The following is a 23,478-nucleotide window of genomic DNA, read 5'->3' on the forward strand; positions in this document are numbered from 1 at the left end:
TTTTTTAACAATATGAAACAGGGAGGTTAGTTTGGATGCCTTGTTTTTGGCCATTAGATAGCTGGTAAAAACTGTAGTGCTTTGCCAAGCTTTTCCTAATTAATGCAACTCTTGATTTTAGTAAGTTCCCTGTTTTATTGCAATGTATGTATTTTATCCGATTTGTTTTATTTGGAATACTTGTATTTTACTGTTTCTGTAAAAGACTGTGGAGGAGTGATTCAGAACTACATTAAATAAATAGATAAATATTGGGTATTATGCAACCTAACTTAATTTTTTTGAAGTTACAATGCTTTTATTTAGTAACCAAAATATGCTTTGCCACAGTATTACGTTGGTCAAATGAATTGCAAGCTTACTCTGAAAATTAGAGCAGTTGGAACATGAATACAAATTATGGTTAAATATAGAAAATAAATGGATCATTAGCAAAAGCACATTCAGGTGTGAAAGTTAGCACATGCAATACCCACCAAGGCTGACAAGCTGTAAAGGCCATAAGATTGATGGACAATAATGATATATATGAAATGTATGTAAGTGTAATACACCATGATACATTAGAATTTTTTAAACAAGCTAAACATCTGAATTGTACCTACTGTCCTGCTGATTTATTACTGTATCCATTAGCATCTTTTGAAAAAACACAATTCATGCCCATGTTTGAAGGGCACATTGGGAATGATGTAATCCTAAGTACTTAACCTCTCTCTTTCAGTTCAGTTATTTAAATGGTGTTACTAAGAATCCAGAAGTAGGAATGATTATCAACTGCTTTGTTAAAAATTAAAATACATCTTTTCTTGTTTAAATATGAATAGTGAAAACACAGCTCAACATTCCTTCATTCTATCGGACTATGGAAAAAACAGCTATCCTTTGAGAGCTGCTTTACAGGTGTTAATAATGTGTGGAATTTCATTATAGAAATGGTTAGCTAGCAAGTGCAAGCAATATTTATTTTTTATCTTAAGATAAGGCCTTTTCAGCACTTGTCTAAGTTAATAGTGTATGTAATGCCAATTCCTTTGAACACAGAAAAATAATAAATTGTAGAGGTCAGGTTTGCTTTGCTTTGCCTTCAGTACCAATAAACAAACTATGCTACACTTCCTAATTACACATTCTTGATCAATTTCATCTTAATCTCTGCATAAGTATACTTAAAATACAATGTAATTTAATTAAAAAAAACCAGTGAAGACTTAATTAAATAAAAATGACAGTTAGCATCTGTCTTAACTTTGCTATATTTTATTTATCTTTAATTAACTGATGGAAGCTACTAAGTGTAACAAATTACTTTTTATTATGAAGTAGTATTTATCAGTTTTATAAAACACCTTTATGAAAATTAATAAGTTTTTTGGAGGAGGATTGTATATGAAAGGTTTGAGATATGAACCTGGGCCTGGGTGAAACATTAAAGCCTAATTAACTAAGAACAAATCATGCACTTCTTCTCTCTCCTGACCTAGGCAAATATGTTAAACCACACATACAGACTAGAAAGAGGCAAAACACACAAAAGCAGTTAAGAACATACCTCCTCATACAGTCCAGCGCTCGGATAAAGAAGTCTTTGTGCAGCTGATGTTCATCTCTTAAAATGGAACATTGTTCCAGTGTCACTGACATTGATGTCCTATCTTTGGCACTTTTACAACAAGTGAAGCGGATTCCATTTAGCTTGCGGCAAATCTGTAATGAACACAGACAACAAGTAACTTACTGCCAGCCTTATTCCAGGTATATTTAAAGTCTATCCTATTGGGAATACCAACATTTTACATATGGTTCAGGAATATTTTTAGCTGCTTTCTTTGGATAATGCAGACATAACAGAGAATACCTTTATATCCAGGCCATATAGTCTACTCAGGGAATGACAACAGTCACGTTGTAACAGACACATTTCATGTTCTGCTAATAATGTACACCATAGTTAAGATTAACCAGTTTCAAGTTTGAACACAATGCTAAACCGTGGCTAACTGAGAATGGAAGCAAAACTTTCTGATCTCCTCTCGGCAGCACCAGAAGAAAGGTCATAGGGCAGGGGTACACAAGCTTGAAGTGCATGAATATAACTCCAAACCATAGTTCATCACTATATCTGAATCAGATCACTCTGTATTTGGGCAATCAGATCACTCTGTATTTCTTAGTCTTCAGTCTCCAATGTGTAAAATGAGAACAACAGTGGTTTAACTCACATGGTCTTAAGGATAAATGGGAAGAAGCTTGAAGATAAGTTTGTATATTAGAGTATAATGTAAAGGATAAGTGATGATGAAATAGGATTTCATTCCAAAATTGCCTAGTCTGTAATGGACATAAAAAGCCAAGTCTTGTGTATTCTTTAAGATGGGTCTAAGGATATACAGTAAATGGGGGCAGGTGAGGGTGGAGTGGGGGGAAAGGAAGAAATCATACAGACCAGGGCTAGATCTACAGTATATTACTGCTTTACAACAGCACTGATAACTGTTGGGGCACATTATTTATTTATTTATTTATTTTATTCATTACATTTTTATACCTCCCAATAGCCGAAGCTCTCTGGGCGGTTCACAAAATTTAAAACCATTAAGAACATAATAAAACATTCAACAACATTACACATTCCATATTTCCTTATATTGCTCTCATAGTGTTATTTTCTGCTTTTTACTCCACCTTAGGCAAAATATTGCAGTCATTGTGTGTCCTAGGAGATACAAATGCTCAAGAGGGATATAGCATTACCATGATGGGATCATAATGATTTGACACAAGGTGTAGATATGTCCCTGGTCTACATTTTAAAAAGTACCATTATTATTATTATTATTATTATTATTATTATTATTATTCAGTCCCATTTTTCCAATGTCTGGGCTTACTGCTGTTCAAGGAAATATAAAATGTAGTTAAACTTGAATCAGATTAAGCATACTATTTCTGTTTGCTTTCACATTTAGCACTGTGAGAAAAGGCTGGCCTGGGGCATTTCTCCCAACAACTCATTCACATGGTGAGAGCGTTGCCTTGGCCAGACTTTGCAGCCTAGGCTATCACTGTATCCCATATGGTAATTAGAGAGATCCTGGCAGGGTCAGTGGCTGTTCCTTCCCCTTCAACAAAATGTGATAGTTCTATCCATGTTACAATTAAAAAAAAAATTTTTTTTTAATCTTCGGGCACTTACTTATTTGTTAGATTTGTATACTGCCTAACTTGGGCATGCCCTCAAGGCAATTTACATTCATAAAACCAAACAACAAAATTAGAGATGATGGTCTATGTGCTTCCTTTATGTCTAGAGTATGTCTCTGTATATCAGTTGTTGGAGAACACCAGTGGGAGAGAGCAATTCCACTAATGCCCTGCTTATAGGCTTCCTTCCAAGAGCCATCCTGTTGGCTACTTTGGGAAACAGGATGCTTGGACAAGATAGACCTTTGGTTTTATTCCACACAGTTCTTCTTACGTTCTTGTGTTATGTTGACACTAATGATGTCAATGATGTTGTAAATGGCTGCATGTCTCAAATAAATAGCGGCATTGCTCTCTCAAGTTTGGGTATATAAGAGACAAAAGGTATAATCAGATTTCAATCACATCCAGAATAGCAGCTGTGCCAAGGACAGTTAGGCACTGTTCTCTATCCACTCCTTTAATTTTTATATTCCAATTCATGTCATATGATATGACACTACAGAATGAGATGGTAATTCAGCCACATTTCTGTCTAACGTCTTGCATTAACAATCACTTATATTTTATATCCTTTGAAGTTTGAGCTTCTATTTTAAAATTTGGTTCAAACCAGCGTCATTAAAGGATTCCTGATTAAGCTTTCTAAATTAAAACCTAAAACTTCAAAAAGGCTAGAATTGGACAGAACAGATGTTGAAGAACAAAGGTTTGGGCAGCAGAACAAAAAAAGGATAAGACAGATGTGACTCCCAGAGGAAAGCAATATAAAAGATACTTTGGATTTACTCTTAAAGAGGGATAAAAAGGCATGAAAAATGTCTACACCTAAGCAACAGTAATTTAACCTGTGGAAATAGTCATCCACCTTGTGGGCCAGTCTCCAAAGAACAAGGACTTTTGGAGTCAATGAGTTGTGAAAAACTAGGACTACGTTTCTCCTAAACGATTTTCGCTGCCAACATAGTTTTAGTGAGCTACATTTTTGTAACTAATCAAACTCCAGCAGCTATGGAATGCACTGAGATGCCTCCAATGCACAAACAATCAAGTTCTACACTATCCTTTCCATTTAGCGATTGCAAAGATTCATTGTAATTGGGGTGGTGGTGGTGGATGGGAACCCTGGCTGTCAGATTGTATCCTGAAATACACTAACTTTCCCTAATATTTATATATAATTGTACTTGTTTACTTAGTATATAACCATCCTGTAAGAAATGAGTAGGAGGGGGAGGGTTTTTTTTCCTGATTGTTAGGTAAAAGGGGAAGCCAATCCTTTCAGATTTCTATTACCACCATTGTTACTTAAATTCCTGTCAACTTCATCTTAGCTGACTGATGAATAAGAATTAACATGAGTGAGAAATGTGAAGGACAGGGGGCCTTGCTGGTTTGCGGGCTGTACTGGCTCTTTAATTGTACTGGCTTTTTAATTCTATTATTCTTTCTGCTTTGTATCTGTTTTGGTATGTGTTGTGTAGCTATGATGGTATATTGAGTGGAGGTGGGAGTGTGGAGCTCTCGGCGCCGAGACTCCAAGGTCAGATTGGGCCTCTCACCTGCAGGTTATCTCCATGGTCGTTAGGATAATTGGGTTTAGTTGTATGAGAGAGGGTGAAGCCCTCCCTAAGAGGGGAGGGTTGTTAAGAGCCAGGCGGAGCTGGGGGTTGGTTCAGCGAGGTCATGGGGCCCTAAATTCAAAAGGGGATAAAAAGGGTATCCTGTTTGGGATGAGAATCTTCTGTTCTGGTTTTGGAGGAAGAACACCCAAGTCAGCCTGGGATGGCTGCTCGGAGTAAACTAGGGTCTTTTGTTTATTTTAAATGTCTGGATTTCCTGAGACAAGGCTAGCCGCTTTTATGGCTGGAGGTGGGTTGTGTGTTTGAAGGTTTTAGATGGAGCCGTGGCCTTTTGTGATCCCTCCTTTAACTCTCCTCCCTTCCCATCCCCTTCTCCCCTTCTTCCCCATTTGCTGCTACCTCTGGCCAAAACCTTATGTGTTAGTTTTAGCTGAATGGTATGAAACTTGTTTTGGCCCTTAAGCTGAGTGTGTGTGTTTTCTTCCAGGGATCTCTGGCTCGTCCCGGTTGGGAAGAGGGCGAGGGCGAGGGGTGGCCGGGGACAACAGGACGTTTGGTCTGGGGCTTACCTTGCAGGAAGGTTGGATTGACTCCAACCTTCGTCTACAAGAAAGAACTTGTATTTTTAGGTAGCATATATTGTAATTGGAGGGCTGTCTATCTGCACTCAAAGCCACCCCACCCACCCCCGATGGCTGCAAATCTGTGTGGCATTAGTTATATGATGCAGCTGCAGTTTTGCAGCCACCATGGGGCTTTTCTGCGAAGCTGCGCAGTAAAAAGGTCTAGGACTTACCCTGACTTTTGGGGTGGGAGCGAGGTTACTCCAGCTCTTTCGCTGTCTGACCTTGCTCCATGGCTGATCCAAGGGCAGGTTCTGGCGGAAGGCGACCAGCAATAACAGCCGGAAACCTCACACTCCCTCCTTGGCATGGGGATTACTTGCTACCACCCTGGGTAAGCGAAACTGCAGGGTTTGGCAGGAATGCAGCCCCTGGAAGGCATTGGTATAGTTCAGACATCATGAATAAGCCTGGATGAGCCTTGAGCTTGCATACTTCCGTTCCCTTCTCTTCCTCTTCTACAAAGAGAAGAGAAACCTTCACTGTTAACTAGGGAAACTGTAGTTTGCTTAAACCCCATTTATTAAGAACAAACCAGGATTGATTTTTGTTTGTTCTAGAACCTTTCTCCCTCTTATCATGAATTCAACGAAAAGAAAAGAAAAGAAATCGTGGGAAAAGAAACAGAAAAAAATGTTCTTATCAACTAGAACTTAACTGGAACCTGAAAGTTCCAGATATCATGGGGGGACTGCAATTAGTTTAAAAGAGGAAGTGACATTTTTCAATCTCCTCCTTATGACTGTAAAAGTGAAGAAAGAAGATAGAGCATGTGAGAGCTTAAGACTCACATAGACTCATGCATGTATCAGGAAATCATGATTTCCCATAACGTCAGAACCAGTCCATTCTTTCTGTTTGTTATATTCCACATTTTCTTTGTGGAAGCTGGCCAAGTAGACGTCTGAGACAAATCAACATAGCTTCACACCTGCATCATCCAGCTTGTGCTATCATAGATCACACATTACAGAATTTTTTTGCACGTCAGTCACCTCAAATATAATTAGTTTATGGGAACGCAATTTTCATAACACATTCAGCTGGAAATCTCAAATGTAGAAGAGTCAATCAATAAGAAATCAAATAATATCCATGTATGTGCCCCAGGTTGTTTTGGTCAGACAGTTAGTCTTGGTCAGAGTTTGTTCCGGAGCTTTCATCGATGAAACAAGTTGCTCAATGAGGGTGACAGGAACCGAAGGAAGCAAGGATTTTACATTCAGTGCAAAGAGGAAGAGACTTCTCATTTATATATTTCCTGCATTAAATGAAGTAGATTACACTAAACAACAATGCAAATAGAAAAACACTATGGTTAATGGAGTACCTTATCTAGAGATAAAACCCCCGACTGAACCTATTTATACATGGGACTATGGCTTTAGCTAGACCTAAGGTTTATTCCGGGATCGTCCCGGGGTTGTCCCTGCCTGCTCCCGGGATATCCTGTGTGTCATTTACATGAACAGGGACGATCCTGGAACGATCCTGGGATAAACCTTAGGTCTAGCTAAGGCCTATGTCTTCTTCAATGTTATATATTATTACATCTTCCTAGGAGTGGGTGTGTACAGAAAAGGGCCACAACATACAAGACATATATGTTCAAAGACAGCCACATCCTGTTTCAGAAAAAGAAGTTAATCCAGGTTTGTGCTTGTTCTCCTAAAGCACCCACTACACACCCAGAGTGAAAGAAACGCAGTGAAACAAACTCAGTTAGAGAAATCCAGCAATACATGTATGGATCATCCATGACAGCAATTTGTCAATATCTGGAAAATTCATATTTTTGCCCCTATTTTTTTAAAAACTGGGATAACATCCACTGTATATCATCCAAGACAACAGAAAACATCCTAAATGTCTGCACCAATATATGTGGTACATTTTGTAGTATATTTTGACTGAATTTTAGTATGGGATTGAGACTATTCTGCAGATATTATGAAAGGACATAAATTAAGAACATAAAAACATAATGAGTGCCATACTGGATCAGACCAAGGGTCCATCTAGTCCAGCACTCTGTTCACACAGTGGCCAACGAGCCATCGGCTAGGGAACAACAAAACAGGACATGTTTCAACAGCATCATCCCACCCATGTTCCCCAGCAACAGGTGCACACAGGCTTATTGCCTCGAATACTGGAGATAGCACACAACCATCAGGGCTAGTAGCCATTGATAGCCTTTGCCTCCAGAAATTTATCCAACCCCCTTTTAAAGCCATCCAAATTGGTGGCCATCACTACATCTTGTGGTAGTGAGTTCCATAATTTAACTATGCGCTGTGTGAAGAAGTACTTCCTTTTATTTTTCCTGGATCTCCCACCAATCAGCTTCATGGGATGACCCCGGGTTCTAGTATGTTGAGAGGGAGAAAAATGTCTCCCTATCCACATTTTCCATACCATGCATAATTTGGTACACCTCTATCATGTCTCCCTTTCTCCCCAAGCTAAACAATCCCAGTTGTTGTAACCTTCCCTCATAGGGGAGATGCTTCAGCCCCTTAATCATTTTAGGTAGTCATTGAATTTCACATTCACAGACCAATAGGATTAAATATTTTCTGGAATATAAATCATTGCAGAAAACAATTATTTTAAGACAAAGGCCTGCAAGAAAATATTATGGCTTCTGATCTAGGAACTGGACACCAAAAAAAAAAAAAAAAAAAGCATGCACACACACACACACACACACACACACACACGAATTACAACACACACGCCCCAAAAGAAAAAAGAATCATGCACTTGCAGTAAAAATTGGATAATTGATGAAACTTGAAAAGGCCAATACTTTCGTGTACAATCCTTTCCTGCACAAAGCTATAAATGCCTGAGGAACAGATTTAAAGTTACATCCTGCATAAGGCAAACATAGAAGAACTGTATAGCTATGTTCCACCTATTGCTCAAATCTTTCTTGATCTGTCCTTACCAAATGTTTTGACACGGAAGTTTACACTAGTATGAAGTCTATGCACACGATCCTATACTATAGGCTGTGGTAACCCTGTCTTCTCTCTACCCACTGCCAGTAGGAGGGCGGAAGGCCTGCTGAAGGCCTGTTCTAGAATGCTGCAGTATTTTCGCTGATTAATGCTTCTGTCCCCAACATGAAGAGCTCTCAGACCAAACCCTTGGTGCGTTGATACTGCTCAGCAGAGCATGGGATTATTCTGTAAAACAGGAGACAATCCATAGAAATTTGAATTAAATTTCTATGTTATTTTCCAAGCTCCTGTAATCCAAGCTCCGTAAAAGGAAGATTTTTTTTTTTTTTAAAGCATTCTGACCAGGCTTTAAACGAAAGCAGGGGAGAAGGGGATAGAAGCATAAAGGGCTTTGAGAAAATATATATGCCCCGCCACATGTTGAAAGAATGCATGACCCGGGGTGGGTGGATCACAGCCTCTGAGAACTAACTCTGCCCCTTCGTCTGCTACATGCCAAGGCTATGGACCCTCCTTCTCATAGTTAGCTGCTCTACAAGCATATTGGCGTGCTTGGGCAGAGTTCATCCATGCATATTTGGAGGGAAGAATACAGGACACAGGATACAGGTAAAGGGAAGAAGCAGACATTAGAGGTTGTGGGGATGGAGGACTCTAAAGCAAGAGCACACCATGAGGTTTGATGAGTAAGACTCTTTTGGTGATCCATTTGCTCTTCTATCACCTCCTATGTTGCTAGGCAACCAGATAAAGCTTTGTCATTCTTTCCCAAGTTGTGTTAATCCTTGCAATCCTTGTTGGCTGTGGTTAGCAGCAAAATGACAAAGTGGACACTAAATAAATGTGAGACACAATGATGGGCAAGCATAATTCACAAAAATGTTTTACTGGGACAATTACATAAACATTAGGGTGCTTTGTTTTTCTTACCAGCCCTAGTTAGGACATGCATAGACCCCCCTTAATCCTTGGATAGTAGGGCTAGCCTGCATTGACACACAATCCCCTTCAACACATGGGGGGGGGGGGAGTTGTCTGAACCTCCACCATCACTTAGCCATTAGATAATGATAAATTCTACAGATGCTGATTTCAGAAAAATAAAATTTATCTCATAAACAAACCAATTATTCAGTTTATGCTGGAAAGATGTTTTCTTTTAAAGTAGTATCACTATTATTAAATTTTGTTTTAGTAAATATCAACTTTTAAAGGTACGACACTGATTGGGGGCTTGTATTCATTCACTGTATCATTATCAAAATTGCCCTAATTATAAATCAAAATCAACATCTGGGAACCATGCGTCAGGTTATTAGAATCCAACATATCACAATGGACCAGAGATTATTCTTACTTCAGTATCAGCCACTACAATGCTCAGTATCACAGTGAACATTACTGAGAAAAGAAATGTAATTAACTTATAAGAAGGTGATTTGCACAGGCCCTATCAGAAAATATCTACATCCTTAATTACCCAATTAAAGAATGTTAATTGCATGGATGTAGAATTGTATATATTGCTAGTGTCAGATTCATGAAAACAAACAACCATGCAATTATGTCTTGCATTGTGCCCAGGGCTTGTCAGATTCAACAAAAATAAACGCAGAGAATCATTATGAATAATAAATGTGAATTTATAATGTAGGATGAAGATACCATATGGGTATTCATTGTTAAATGCTCCTGTTGATTCATACAGAGTAACATGTAACACAAGTATATGCTTAGAAGAGCCTCACAGTTCTAGTCCAGCCATGGGCAACTCTTATTGGTCTGTTAGCCTATCTTCCTCTGAAACTAGTGTGGGCTACACCCCACCCCCAACAATTGCCACCATCACGCTGCTGAATTTGACACCAGAATTTGGCAGTACAGCAGTGTGTATGTGTAGGGAGGGGGAAACCTGATTTTCCTTTAGAACAAGGCATGTGGAGAACGTGGGCCTTGTTTTAAAGCAAAATTGTGCTCCGTGGAGGGTTCTAGGAGCACAAATTTGCTTTATTTATTTATTTATTTATTTATTACACTTATATACCGCTCCCATAGCCAGGACATGTGCTCCCTTTGCATGCCTTGTTTGAAAGGAACATTTGTGTTTGTTTTAAAACAGGGCACATGCTATCCATATACCTATCCATATACCTTTTAAAGGAAAATTGGTACTTTTCTTGTTTCCACACCACAGAATTTTGGCAGGTGGCAGTGGGCCCCTCAAAGTTGGCTGGGGGCATATGTAACCTACAGGGTTTCTGTTTTCCACTCCTGATCTAGTCTAAGGGTTCCCATATCTTTTGTGCTCTACCTTTTGCTTTACTCACATAACTTCTTTAAATGGTACTTTCTGAGATATAGCTATTCCTGAGCCAGAAATCCATATCATTCCCCACAAAATGGAAATTACATGCTCAGAATAACTCGTGCACATATTTGGAAATTTACAGAATTTGTCAAAGATTAAAGGTAGGAAAAAGCAAGACAAAGAGATTCATAAGCTTAGAAGATGGGGACTAAGAGATGGGGAGCTGTTCAGTGTACAGGAGCCCTGAAACAGAGCTCCCCTTTAATTTCTGAGTCTTCAAGAGACACTGCTTTCACATTGTCAGATATTTATCCATTGCCATGAAGGCTAAAACTTTCCCCCCCTAAGTTGGTACTTCTCAAATTTCCATACTGCACATCAAGCACATAGGATACATGCTGCCCTGGATCAGAGCCATATCAAAAGTGTTGTCAATATGTTGTGGGCCATAGAAACTGGTCCATAGGGATGTCATACTATCCTCTGAGGAAAAAAATAGTCTTGACGGACATCATCACTGCAGAGTAAGTAAAAAGGAACCTTCAACCCATCCTTCCCACTGTGCCAGAGTTTTCCCATGTCGATGCTAATTGTTATATCATCCACCCTCTGCATTCCTCTAATTAAAGTTTGACTGGTATGAAAATGGAGAAAGCAGATATGACCTCCATGAAACAGCAACAGGAAAAAGTAGGCATGCGTTATATACAGAGAAGTAGCCCAAAGAAACCCCTGGTATTGGAATGCACTATGTACAGGGCCCTGGCAGCATTTTGGGATACAACTAGAGAAGTGGGAATAGAGAAATGGCTTGGGAAGAACAAGCATGTGTAGTAGTTTTGATGGCAAGATGCAAATGGAGTTTGATGAAGTTCTTAGGAGGAGTGCTGTGAGCATTGGTTGTTTGCAAATAAGAGAAACATGGGGTGATCAGCCTAGAAAACCTTAGAAGTGATCTGTTAACAACAGAGTCATCAACTGTTTCAGTGCCCAACACCCATTTTAACAAGACAGATTAACAGTAGAGGAACTGCATTAAAATGAAGCTTCTTACCGTTGCTGCCAGCCACATAATTTCTACATTCTTTCTTTTTTTAGCCTGAATATTTTGATGGAGATTTTCTAGTAATCCTTTTAAGTCATTCTGTTCTTGAAAATGCGGCAGGCCTGAAAAGGAGAAGGAAGCAGCTAGTGATAATGGTTATGCTGAGTCGAGGATTTCCTTGTTAAGGAAAAGCTGTTATAGTTAAAGTGTCATTTCAAATGCATGAGGATTTTCATCAAATGTAGCAATACCATCATTTAATGATTGGCCAAACAGGTTTGTGATCATTTACACAGGCACTGCTATCTCAGGGCTTTCTCCTGAAGTGCAAAGCATCCTCAAAATCTATAATTTAAATGGAAATAGGAAGTATTCCGCAACCTATGGCATTTCTCTCTCTTGTCTGTCATATGCTCCTTCCAAAGCTTTTCTGCAGATGCACAAAGCACTACTGAGGCATGAGAGCGCATACGTGAGAGAGAGAGGCTGAGTTGACACAACACGCTAACCCACCATGGATTTTTGTGATGTCTGAACTCAGTACATTTTCTGCAGGGTCAGTTATCATGTTGTCTGAATGCAGCACATTTTCCATAGGGTAGTTTGTTAACCATGCAGTGTGGCTTATTTTTCTTGAACAAGCTACCTTGAGAACCCATGGCTTGTTGTTGGGTTATTCAGGGTGGTTAACAAGCCACGCTGCATGGTTAACGAGCAACCCTGCGGGAAATTGCATTCAGACAACATGATAACCCAAGGTTCAACAAAAACAACCCACATGCTACAATATTAAAGCATTTAAAACACTTAAAATGTGGATATATATTTTTATTTAAAAATCCAATATATAAACAATGCATAAACAGAAGTCCAGACTACCCCCCAAAGGCCAACCAAAAAGTTTTAGCCTGCCTCCAGAAACACACCAGTGAGGGAGCCAGTCTAGCTTCCCTGGGAAGGAAGTTCCAGAGCTCTGGGACAGACACTGAGAAGGCCCTCTCCCACATTTCCAACAGGCCTGCTTGTGATGGTGGTGGGACCGAGAGAAGGGCCTCCCCTAAAGATCTCATAGGATGGGCAGGCTCGTAAGGGAAAATAGGGTCTTTCAGATAACCTGGACCTTAATAGGTCATTACCAGCACTTTGAATTGTGCCCGGAAACATACCGGAAGCCAGTGGAGATGTTTTAACAAGGGAGTTGTGTGCTCCCTGTAACCAGCCCCAGTCAACAAGCTGGCTGCAGCTCTTTGAACCAGCTGAAGTTTCCGAACACTTTTCAAAGGCAGGCCCACATAGAGCACATTACAGTAATCCAAACGGGATGTAACTAGGGCATGTGTCACTGTGGCTAGGTCAAACATCTTTAGGAACGGGCGCAGCTGGCACACTAGCTTTAATTAACGCACTCCTGGCCACTGCTGAAACCTGGGCATCCAGGCTCAGGGCTGAATCCAGACATACAACTACGCTGCATATACACCCAAATATGAAATGCATATTTGATCTTCTCATAACTTACGCTTGGATAGGTGGCAAACTTCCAGGGGATAATGTTCCTTGTGGCATTTGTCCAAACAATATGAGGAACGCTATCAGAAAGTTCGCTCTTCTTTAATATTGTACTGATTGGAGCTCTCATCAGAGACGCTATCCAGAAAGGGCAGACCACACCAATTGACCACCAGTAGCAGAACATAGCAGTTGTTCCCGATCATATCCAGTGATGGTGGGAACTCCTCTAGTTATGCCATTTAGAAAATAGCTTGGCTGATTACTCAATTCAAACCCAGTAAAAGCCCCAGTGATATCACTGGGAGTATGATAGTGTCTGATCCTTCCCCCCAAATTCTTGGCAAGCATCTGTGTTTGCCCTCCCCCCCACTTCACCTTTGCACCTTATCTACCTTTGTTGCTGCTTATACATTGGTGGCAGGGGGATGGAAAAAGTGGGTTGATGTCCTGTTCTCCTTCCTCCCATGCTTGACATGCTGCTATAGCAGTGTGTCAGGTGTGAGGAGCTCTGTGAAATGTAGTTGCACCAAACTTTCTCCCCTCCACAGTTAGTATCAACTTTTTTGTGTGGGGATTACATAGGTAAAATGGCGTGAGGGAGATGGTTAAGCCCTCTTGCCCCAATGGTATAGTCCTATACAACTTGGGCCTCCCCCCTCCCTCTTGCACACTTGGCGGCTGCAGAGAAACTTAGCTGATAACCTATTTATGCTATGGTTAAATGCAATCAGTGAATAAATTCATTAGCAAGATCCCGCACTAAAGCTACTGTAGTGTAGTAATTGTGCCTAGCTCCAGGCTGAGAGAATCCTTTATATAGCACTTAGGTCTCCACTGATTTCCAGATTATAGAGATGGCTGTTTCAAACATCAAAGTCAGAACATAGCCGTAACTGAATAAAATAATTTTCTGATTATCTGACATAGTTAAAGAAAAGTTTAACTTGATTAGCACACATTCCAGTGGCTGCTGAAGTTCTTAGCAAGGAAAAACCTACTAGCTTACGTGAAGTCTAATTATACTCTTAGCACCAAGAAAAGGCGACCTTGCTCCTATCCAGCAAATGAACTCAGAAAGCATTGAGTCAAACATGTCATGTCACAGCAAGGAGGCGATTTTAAGCAACAGTAATAATGATGGTGAGAATCCGGAAAAATGCTGCACTGCACTAAATATCACCTGGCATAAATAAATTCTTGTAACAATAGTTTTAACCCACCCACACCCACCGCATTGCAGTTTGCTCACATTGTTTGCAGGTGGATTCAGGGCTCAACTTTAACTAGGGATTGCCGGTGCTCAGCCTTGGAATGCATTTTCAACCGAATGAGCACATGAAATATTAGGCGGTCTCACCACTAAATAACCAAATAAAGGGGGCTAGATTCCAAAAGTGGCTTGTTTACGACCAATATTCTCTTCCGTTTGGAGCATTCAGTCACCCAGACGGAATACAAATGTGTAGCAGGCAGCCAAGGAGAATCTTAGATCAAAGAGTTGACTGTCAGGTTAGCCACAGTTTGTCACATTCAACAGCTATTACAATGGTCCAGACGTGATGTTACTTTAATTGTCTGGCTAGCAACCACACCACAGTGGGAGCTACAACAAAATGTTGCAGCGTGGTTTTCTGCTGCTAATGGTTCTAGCCAGATAGCCATGCCCTTCCATTCCATTCCATTACACTCCCCCCTTCCCCATTTTTTAATACCCCCACTCAACAGACAGTCAACATTCCATGGCCAGTGGGCATGCTCAGTCCTTAAATGGCTGTTTATGGATTCCTGCTATTATGTCCCCCCCGTCCCACTAAGTCTGAAAGGTGCCATTTTAGATAAATAAGGATTCAAACACAGAGAGCCAGTTCGTATGACATATTAATTTACCATGAGGAGCTGTGGCATGTGCCAACCACCATTATGAATATGCAATTGCCAGCTTAGGGTTGCCATGGCTTGTCGTGTTGTGCAGAAGTTATTTGAGGGTTAAATAACCCTTGCATAACCCTAAAATAGACCACAGGTTACACAAGCATTGTTTAACCCTAAAATAAACCTTGCCACCCAGCTTTGCACAACATGACAAGCCATGATAGCCCTTGGCCAGGGCTTGCATATTCATAATGGTGGAAAGCATATGCCATGCCACCCAAAAGGTAACTTTATCTACAATGGGCTGTCTTGTGGCCTGAACAAGGTCAGAGTGTATTTTGCTATTAGTGTATAGGGTACTGTGTTTTTGTTTTATTTTTTAATAAAACCAAAGATCTCTCTCTCTCTCTCTCTCTCTCTCTCTCTCCCCGCACCACCTAGTATTCAAGAGCTAAGAGGTTAAAGTGGAACTGGGTAGCTTCAGTTATAAAATCATGTAAGAATTATTTCTATATTTCTGTCTAATCTTTCTATCTAAACAATTTCTAGGTTGCCTTCCAGCTGAAGCTTCCAAGGCAGATAACAAAACAATAACAGAACCATTTAAAACAGAAGTAACATCAAATAGCTACAAAAACAAAAACCACCAACAATGAAAACGGCAGATAAAAGTAGCAATAAGACAGCGATAAAAACAACAAATAAAAACAAGAACCAGAAGAAATAAAATATTTTGCTTCTATTATTGTTACACTGCCTGAATCTTCACTAGAGATCTAAATAAATAAAAATAAAGCAATCTTGCTTCTTTAATTAGTTCTCTCCATGCACAAATACTAAAAATGGCTAAATTAAACCATCTTCAATTTAGCAAATACTAAATCTTGCTGTATATGCTAGCTTCGAAGATGTGTGGATATGCTTTTCCTGAAAAACATACACCCTATTCCTGATGAATATTGTGTTCATATTCCATTGGTAAGAAAGTCCCATGCTTACGGAAAACCAAGCATTTTGTAACTCTTAAAAAATTACTCCTCTGAAAATCTTATTGCTAGATTTGTTTTTCAAGAGTTGTGATTTTAGGATCTAATAAACATTACTTTATGCATTACAGGAGATGCATATTTAGATAAGTTGTAAAATAATTAAAGTTTCCTGAAGGAATAGTAAAGTTGCAAAAACTTTCATTACAGAGCACCAACATGTTTTCAAGAAAATAAGTTTCAGGAAAAAGAAATCAATTGTATATTGGAACAAACCTCAAGAGAAGAAAACTCTAAGCACATGTGACACAGTGAGCTAAGTGCACCATTAAGTTTCTTCAAGATTATGTTGTATCTAATCCAAATCAGAGGGGGTGTTATTGATCAACAGATGCTTATGTGACCCCTATGAGAAACAACTTCAGGACCCATCCTACTTTATTCTTGAATTTTATGCATGAAGGATTTTTTTAAAAAGAAGAAGCTAAAATTCTTCTTGAAGAATATTTAAAAAGAAGAAGCGAATGTTAACATGCAGTGAAAGAAGATGACAATGAAGGCCATTAAAAAGGAAGGATTTTTGTATTTTCTGTTAAAATATTCCCAGGCAAAGAATGAATAACTTTGAAGAGGCCCATCAATCCTTTGGGCAAAGTCTACATCAGAAAAGCAATACTGGGACTTTGAAGCAGAACACAAATTGCCCAGACCACTAATACGGCTCACCAGGACAAGTCTGATGAAACAGAGACTTTCATTGTTATAATCATGTTAATTAGTATAAATCAAGACACTTGAGGATAAACTGTAAGAGATAATTTCATAATTAGAGTAACAGCACATCTATGAAAACAACATTTAAATATTATTCCATCTAATCCTTGAACCAGTTCCTACAGATAATAGAGATCTGAAGGGCTGGGAAAAATACTGGAATTTTTTTAAAAACGGAAACAAAACTTTTTTCCTCTGGACCATTTTTGTTTCTCCACCCCCACAATTGAAAAAAACTAACAGTTTTGGATCTGGATATTTTCTTTTAGAATTTTAGACAAGCTGCTTATAGCCTTTACTTTCCCCAAATGATTTCTAAAATGATGTAATAAGACCTGTAAAGAAAGACTAGAGATGTAAAATATCTGGAAATAATGATGCCATGGAGAAAAAAATCTTTTAATCCTCTCTATAATATTCCCAGCATAGTTACTTCTTTCATCCCTTAATAAAATTATTAATCTAATGTATCTTTTACTGATAGACATTTAGGGATGCCCCAAGTCATGCTCAGTTTCCCAACATGTGAGTAAAATTACCGTATAATTAGTTTGGGTTTTGTTCTACAGAGTCCTGTGTTTCTGATTAGATGCTGAAACAGTCAACTAATGTAGTTCTAATCTAAAAACCACATGTGAAAAAACCACTGTAGGTTATCCAACCACTGTCTCCAGATGTGATGGAACAGCACATGGGTTATCCCACCTATGTTTCTTATTTTCTAAATTAACTTTATGGCTTGCGTCTATAGAACTCATTGACACAGTTTTTAATGAAGTTCTCAATTAAACTTCTCCACTAGGGAATGCTGCCTCAGCTATAAAACATTTTAACTACTGCTACTAGAACCTTTCTACCTAAAAGAAACTCAGTAGCCTGATTCTTGTGGTGAAGGAATGGGATTGACATGGCCATTAGGAACAACCTTTCAAAATGTGCCAGAAATAATGGAAACTCATTAAATGAAACTATTTACAAAAGTGAAAAAAATCACTCTTCAAATAATAGGTTGAGATTTCTAAAAAGTTCTTAAATTAAATATGGTTTCTTGCCAATCCTAAACAGAGTCTTTCCCAGCTAAGTAACATTTCCTTTGCTTTTCCTTCAAATGAGATTACCCTAACCTCCACCCAAAAACAGAAACAAGTTCAGGAATTTCCCTAAACTTCCTTACAAGCAGGAACAGATGCTTACACCAGTCTTCCTCTGCTTCCAGTTCTTTCTGCTTCTTCTGGCTTCTAGGATGATTCAGATATTTCAGGGACTACTTGCTGAAGTTTCTCTGGTCAGACATAAAATAGGAACCTAAAATAAATTATGTATAACTTGGTTTGCTCATAAAATTACCATGTTTGGTGTATTATATTTAGTAGTATAATTTATTCAGACACCAATTACAAATTTACTGAGTTTACTGTTTAAAGATTTTAAAGATAATGATAATTTTATGAGCAAGACATACATAATTTTATGAGCATCTATAGACAATGTAACTTTAGGCTGCTTTATGTTCCTAAAGCAACCTTCCTCACCCTGGTGCCCTCCAGATATTTTGGACTACAATGCCCAGTATGCTACCTGAGGCTTATGAGAGCTGAAGTCCAAAATATCTGAAAGGCACCTTCAGTAGATCTGTAAAGAGTGCTAAAATAAGTATTCCTTGTATTTCTATTCTCCCCCAAATTTCACTTTTCCCCCTCCCCCCACTTTAAAAAAAATACTGGGGGGGGGGAATCCCCCTTTTTCCTATTGTTTTAAAATTTCCAGAAATTTTACATCTCTATCAGATACCAGCGAGAAATTTTATTTCAAATGAAAAGGATTTGGGAGAATGACAAAGGGCACTATTTGTAATTAAACAATGAATCCGCCATTAGGTTTGCACTGAGAGTCATAAGCCGGGTTTGGATGATGGGTGGGGAAAAACAGCCTTCGTGGTTTCTTTTCCCTGGCCTGCATGTGCTGCTTGTGCATATGCTATTCTCCTAATTAGCCTTGCCGCGGTACAGGTTGTGATGTCCTGATGAGGTGCGCAGCAGGGGTGGCTTCCAAATCACCCCACCGTGCACCTCACCAGGTTTGGACAGCAAGGCAACCTGGGCTGCAACAAAGGTAATTAGGGAAACAGCGGGCACATAAGAACATGTGCCAGGCAGGGAAAAGAAGCCACGGTGCCGTCTTCCCCTCTGAGTATTGTCCAAACCCAGTCATAGACTTATAAATTAATGAAAATAACTTCAGATGGAATTATATTAGCCCACAGTTTAGTACACCTCACAACTTCAATATAATGATGGATTTTTTAAAAAAATACTTACAATCTGGAGGCATTTTTTCCGTAAACAACTTGTAATACTCTTTTAGCAGTTCCAAATTCTCCTGGTTAACACTTTCTTGCAAGGAGGTATCTCCAAACCTAAACAATCATAACAGATGAATTGGCATAGAAGCATTTCTGCAGAAGACATGCCCCTCCCCCAAAGAAATGGAACAGGAAAGAAACAAAAAAGCTCTGATTTCCTTTTTATTATTACTTGTTATTTGCAGAGCAACTCTAGAGCCCACCCCCATCCCCACCCAAAAAAGGCAAGTACCAAAGGCATTGGTGGGGCAGCTTGCCATTCCATGTAGGCCGTGATCACATAGGCTGTCTGTGGAAGTATCAAAGGTGGTTAGATTTTTCAGATGACTTCAATTACCTGTGGCAGATGCAACACAACAGGTGAAGTTGCCTGAGGTAGATTTTTGGTTTTACAGTCTGTGTACAATACATAGCACAGAACAGATCAAGAGGTCACTGAATGTAACACTATCCTGTGAAGGCCATCTGCTAGAATCCTGTTCATGCATTTTTGACTCTGCCAGTCTTCCCAAGGGGGTGCCCTCCAGATGTGCTGGACCACAACTCTCAGCATCCCTGAACCAGCAACCTGGGGGATCTGGAAACTGCGGTCCAACACATCTGGAGCGCATCAAGTTGGGGACAGCTGGACTGTACACTCACACACTTTTTGTTACACCCCATCCTAAGCACTTATGGAAGTCTTACAATCAAGGTGTGAGTTTTTACAGGGTTCACCTTTTACTGTGATAGAATTAGCCTGATTTTTGCATATTAGCAATATACAGCTCTGATCAGCAATATACAGCTCTCATCTGCTGTTCTACTGCAGACAGTTTATCACCCGTTCAGGTGAATAAAAAAATGTTTATGACAACAATGCTGTAGCAGATTGATCATCTTCTCAATAGTGGTCGGTCCTCTGGTTACAGGCTTCAATAATGGGAACAACACAGCAGCACACTCTTAGTGAGAAATAGGCTGTGTTCAGACAACACAATAGTCAATGGTGGGTCAATAGACAACTCCACAGTTGATTACGGCAGCATCGAGTTGACTATTAGTCAATAGTATGTTTGATTGACCCCGCTCTCTCTCCCCTCCTCAGTCCTCCTGCTGGTATCCCATCAACCAACGTGAAATCTGCTTGCTGAACTAGAACAGCAACTGCCACTTTGGTTGCTCTTGCCAAGAGACTCTGTAGTTGCCAAAAATAACTGACTGTGTGCGATGAAATAGTCATCAGAGCCTGACAGATAACATGCTAACCAACGGTTGTTCAAATAGTCAACTCTGCGCAGTATTGGTTATTTGCATTGGTTATTTTGGCTGAATAACTGACCGTGGTGTGAAAAAGTCCTGACAGTTGACACAATAACCAACTGTTGACGATTTAACCTACCATTGGTTATTGTGTCATCTGAACCCAGTCATTCACTGCTTAGGCTGTGTCTGAAGAATAAGGTACACCCCCCCCCCCAATCAAGTCTCTTCTTCTTTTCCAATCAAATCCACAAACCAGAATTTCCAGTACCAAAGATATATCCTGCAGTGGGTGGGCTTTGACCTGAAAAATTAAGTTTAGATTGCTGCAAACACCTGGGCGAGGGTGTTTTTTCGGTGCCTTCTATAGGTGTGAGATCCTAGGTAATTATGCTGTTACTTCATGGGTGGGCAGCGCCATGCATAATGTACCCAAACAGAAACCAAACACAATCCTGTGGACTTACCTTTCTGCAAGAGTTTGCTGTTCATTGATTCCAACATTAAAGAGAACTGGATATACATGGAGCATTTTCCCTTCTTTAATCTCTTGTGGCAGAAGAGCAAACATTTTTTCTGGAAGTCTGATTTCTATTACATAATGTCCCCTAGAAAACAAAAGAATAAGACTAACTTGTGCAATGTAAAAGTAAAGTTCTTTGATTGTCTGGTTAGGGATGGTGATCATTCTGAGGCATTGGTGGCGGTGACAGGTGATGCCAAAGGGCCTCCCGCTGAGCTTTTTGTGGCCCCAGCCGGGGGGGGGGGATAAAGATTGCCTGTGGGGCCATCTACACACACACACACACACACACACACACACACACACTCGGTGTTTCGCGGCCTGAGGGATGTGACAGGGGATTTCCCCCCTTTTCCCAAATGGGGGAATCCTGAGGGATGCAGATTCTATAATCAACATCCAGCAGGCAAAGAATGTTTCGCCCAATTACATCGACTGGCTAGGGCTAGCGTTGCAGAGTGGCCGCCCAGGGATCCCCCTTTACAGATCAAATATAATAAATGTGGCCCAATTTTCAATCCATACAGTTGTGTTGTTTCTTTACTTTCTCACCTCCTTCACTCACAAAATATGGTTTGCTCAAACCACAACTTAACACATTCACCCACAACAGCAAGTGATGGTTTTCCAAAAAATTGGAAGTCAATCACGAAATCGCTGTGCATGAGTTGTGGGAGTGTGCAAGCTCAGGCTGTGTCACTGCTTATTTATACAGTGCTAAATCACAGTTTGATTACAGGTGAAGATAGCTTCCATCTTCTAAGAATAGATTTTTAATGCCTATCGTTTCTGTACACATTTTGTTAAACTCAACAAGAGTTAAGCCTCTAACCACACACTTATGTGAATATCAATTAAGCCTGCGCAACTTCTGAACTGTGTTTCTTATACACTATCATGCTTATGAATAAATGTTTCTGTACTTGCAGTAGACTTTCCTAAAAAGTAAATGCGCTTTTGCGAAATTAAAAAGTTGCAGCACTTTTATAGCGTTAATGAGTTTCTTCTATCCACAGGACATCTGGTGTTGAAGTGAGATATTACCAGAAGCAGATGTAGCATTTCCAGAGAGGAAAAGCTGTACAAAATAGGTTGTTTGTGAGAGAAATACCAAAGTCACCAAAGTTACAGAAGATACATCTTAACATAAAAATGTCATCCTGCTGGATAAGATCAAGTGGATTCTGGAGCTTGGGAGTTTATTTCCCAGGAGGGCTGAATGATGGAATAGAATTTCTTCCTTTATTAAGATTGTGCTTTGTATTTTTTTCTTCTTTATAAAAATGGCAATTAGTGATAGTTCCTGGAGAGTGAAGAATACTATTCTGGTTTTTGGTTTTTTGAGATGAGCATCTCTGTTTGCATAGACAGACAGACAGACAGATGGATGCCCTATTCATCCATGTGCCAACTTGTGTGTGTGGCTAAACTGGATATGTGGACATGCACATAAGCCTTGCCCCAAGTGTCCCAATGTAAATGGCTTCCATGTAGTCCTTCACACTTTCAATGGGCTTACAGAGTTCCCATGACTGGAAACCCTGATATGGCAGGGTTCACGATCATGGGAACGCTGTATGTGCATTCAGCTTAATGTGCTTACACTGTCCTCTTTAGACATTCACAAGGATGCTGTGGCAGGGCTTATGTGAGCACACACATCCCAGTACGAATTTTAGCTCTACATGCAAGCAGATGCACACCTGAATAGGGCTAGTGCTTTAGTGTCATGTGAAGTGACTAGGAGTTTTAGACGAGTGCAGGTAAGAGAGTTTTAGTGGTTGGTTGTGTCTATTATATTGTAATTGCTTATAAACGCATTCACGTAAGGCTTCTGATTTATGAGTTTTAATTGTGAATTTTTTTTTGTTTAAAGTTTGTAGGGGATTTGTAAATGGATAAAATTAGTCCATGGTATTAATTGTGTGGTATATTTTGGATGTATATCTCTAAAATTATAATATGTGGTTCTGTGTTTTAAGTAGTCCCTGAGGAAAGAGTTAAGGGGGCATTATCCAATAGGGGCTGTGTGTGCACAGTCTGCCCACTGACTCTGGCCCATGCGCATCCAGCCCCACCAGCACAGGTCTGCATGTGGCTCCTACTGCGCACAACCACAATACAGCACATGCAGGGGAAAGCCCCGACACAAGGAAAAGCACTGATTTCTGGAAGGGGCAGGTTATTTCTTTTTCATATCAGGGCTTCCCTCTCTCTCCCCCACCCAAAGCTCGTGGACCTGGGTTGGCAGGTCCAGGCACATGAGGCCGGGTGCCTGGCAAGGCTGGCCATGCATGCATGGCCCCTATGGGATACTACCTCATCTCTGTAACATTGGGTGGGCCGGCAGAAAAATAAACAGGCCTTTTTTGTAATCTTTCCATTTATGCCTTTTAGCAGTGAAACTGCTCTCATCAAGCCTTTTGTTTCTTTACTAAATTCTAACTAGCTGGGATGTATCTGAATACACTTTGA

General features: G+C 39.9%; 2 protein-coding genes across 2 annotated transcripts in view; one reads left to right on the plus strand and one right to left on the minus strand.

Annotated features, from left to right (window-relative positions):
• The window catches only part of SCOC (short coiled-coil protein), a 652,090-nt gene that overhangs the window by 568,225 nt on the left and 60,387 nt on the right, over positions 1 to 23,478 (plus strand). The gene's annotated exons all lie outside the window — the stretch shown is intronic.
• The window catches only part of INPP4B (inositol polyphosphate-4-phosphatase type II B), a 257,893-nt gene that overhangs the window by 16,861 nt on the left and 217,554 nt on the right, over positions 1 to 23,478 (minus strand). The window contains exons 22-25 of the mRNA XM_063136347.1: positions 20,948 to 21,088; positions 19,195 to 19,292; positions 11,742 to 11,854; positions 1,553 to 1,707 (exon numbers count right to left, since the gene is read on the minus strand). Coding sequence (XP_062992417.1) covers positions 1,553 to 1,707; positions 11,742 to 11,854; positions 19,195 to 19,292; positions 20,948 to 21,088 — 507 coding nt within the window. The remainder of the gene's footprint in view (positions 1 to 1,552; positions 1,708 to 11,741; positions 11,855 to 19,194; positions 19,293 to 20,947; positions 21,089 to 23,478) is intronic.

The sequence above is a fragment of the Elgaria multicarinata genome, chromosome 10 (genome assembly GCF_023053635.1).
Source record: "Elgaria multicarinata webbii isolate HBS135686 ecotype San Diego chromosome 10, rElgMul1.1.pri, whole genome shotgun sequence".
Classification (NCBI taxonomy): Eukaryota; Metazoa; Chordata; class Lepidosauria; order Squamata; family Anguidae; genus Elgaria; species Elgaria multicarinata.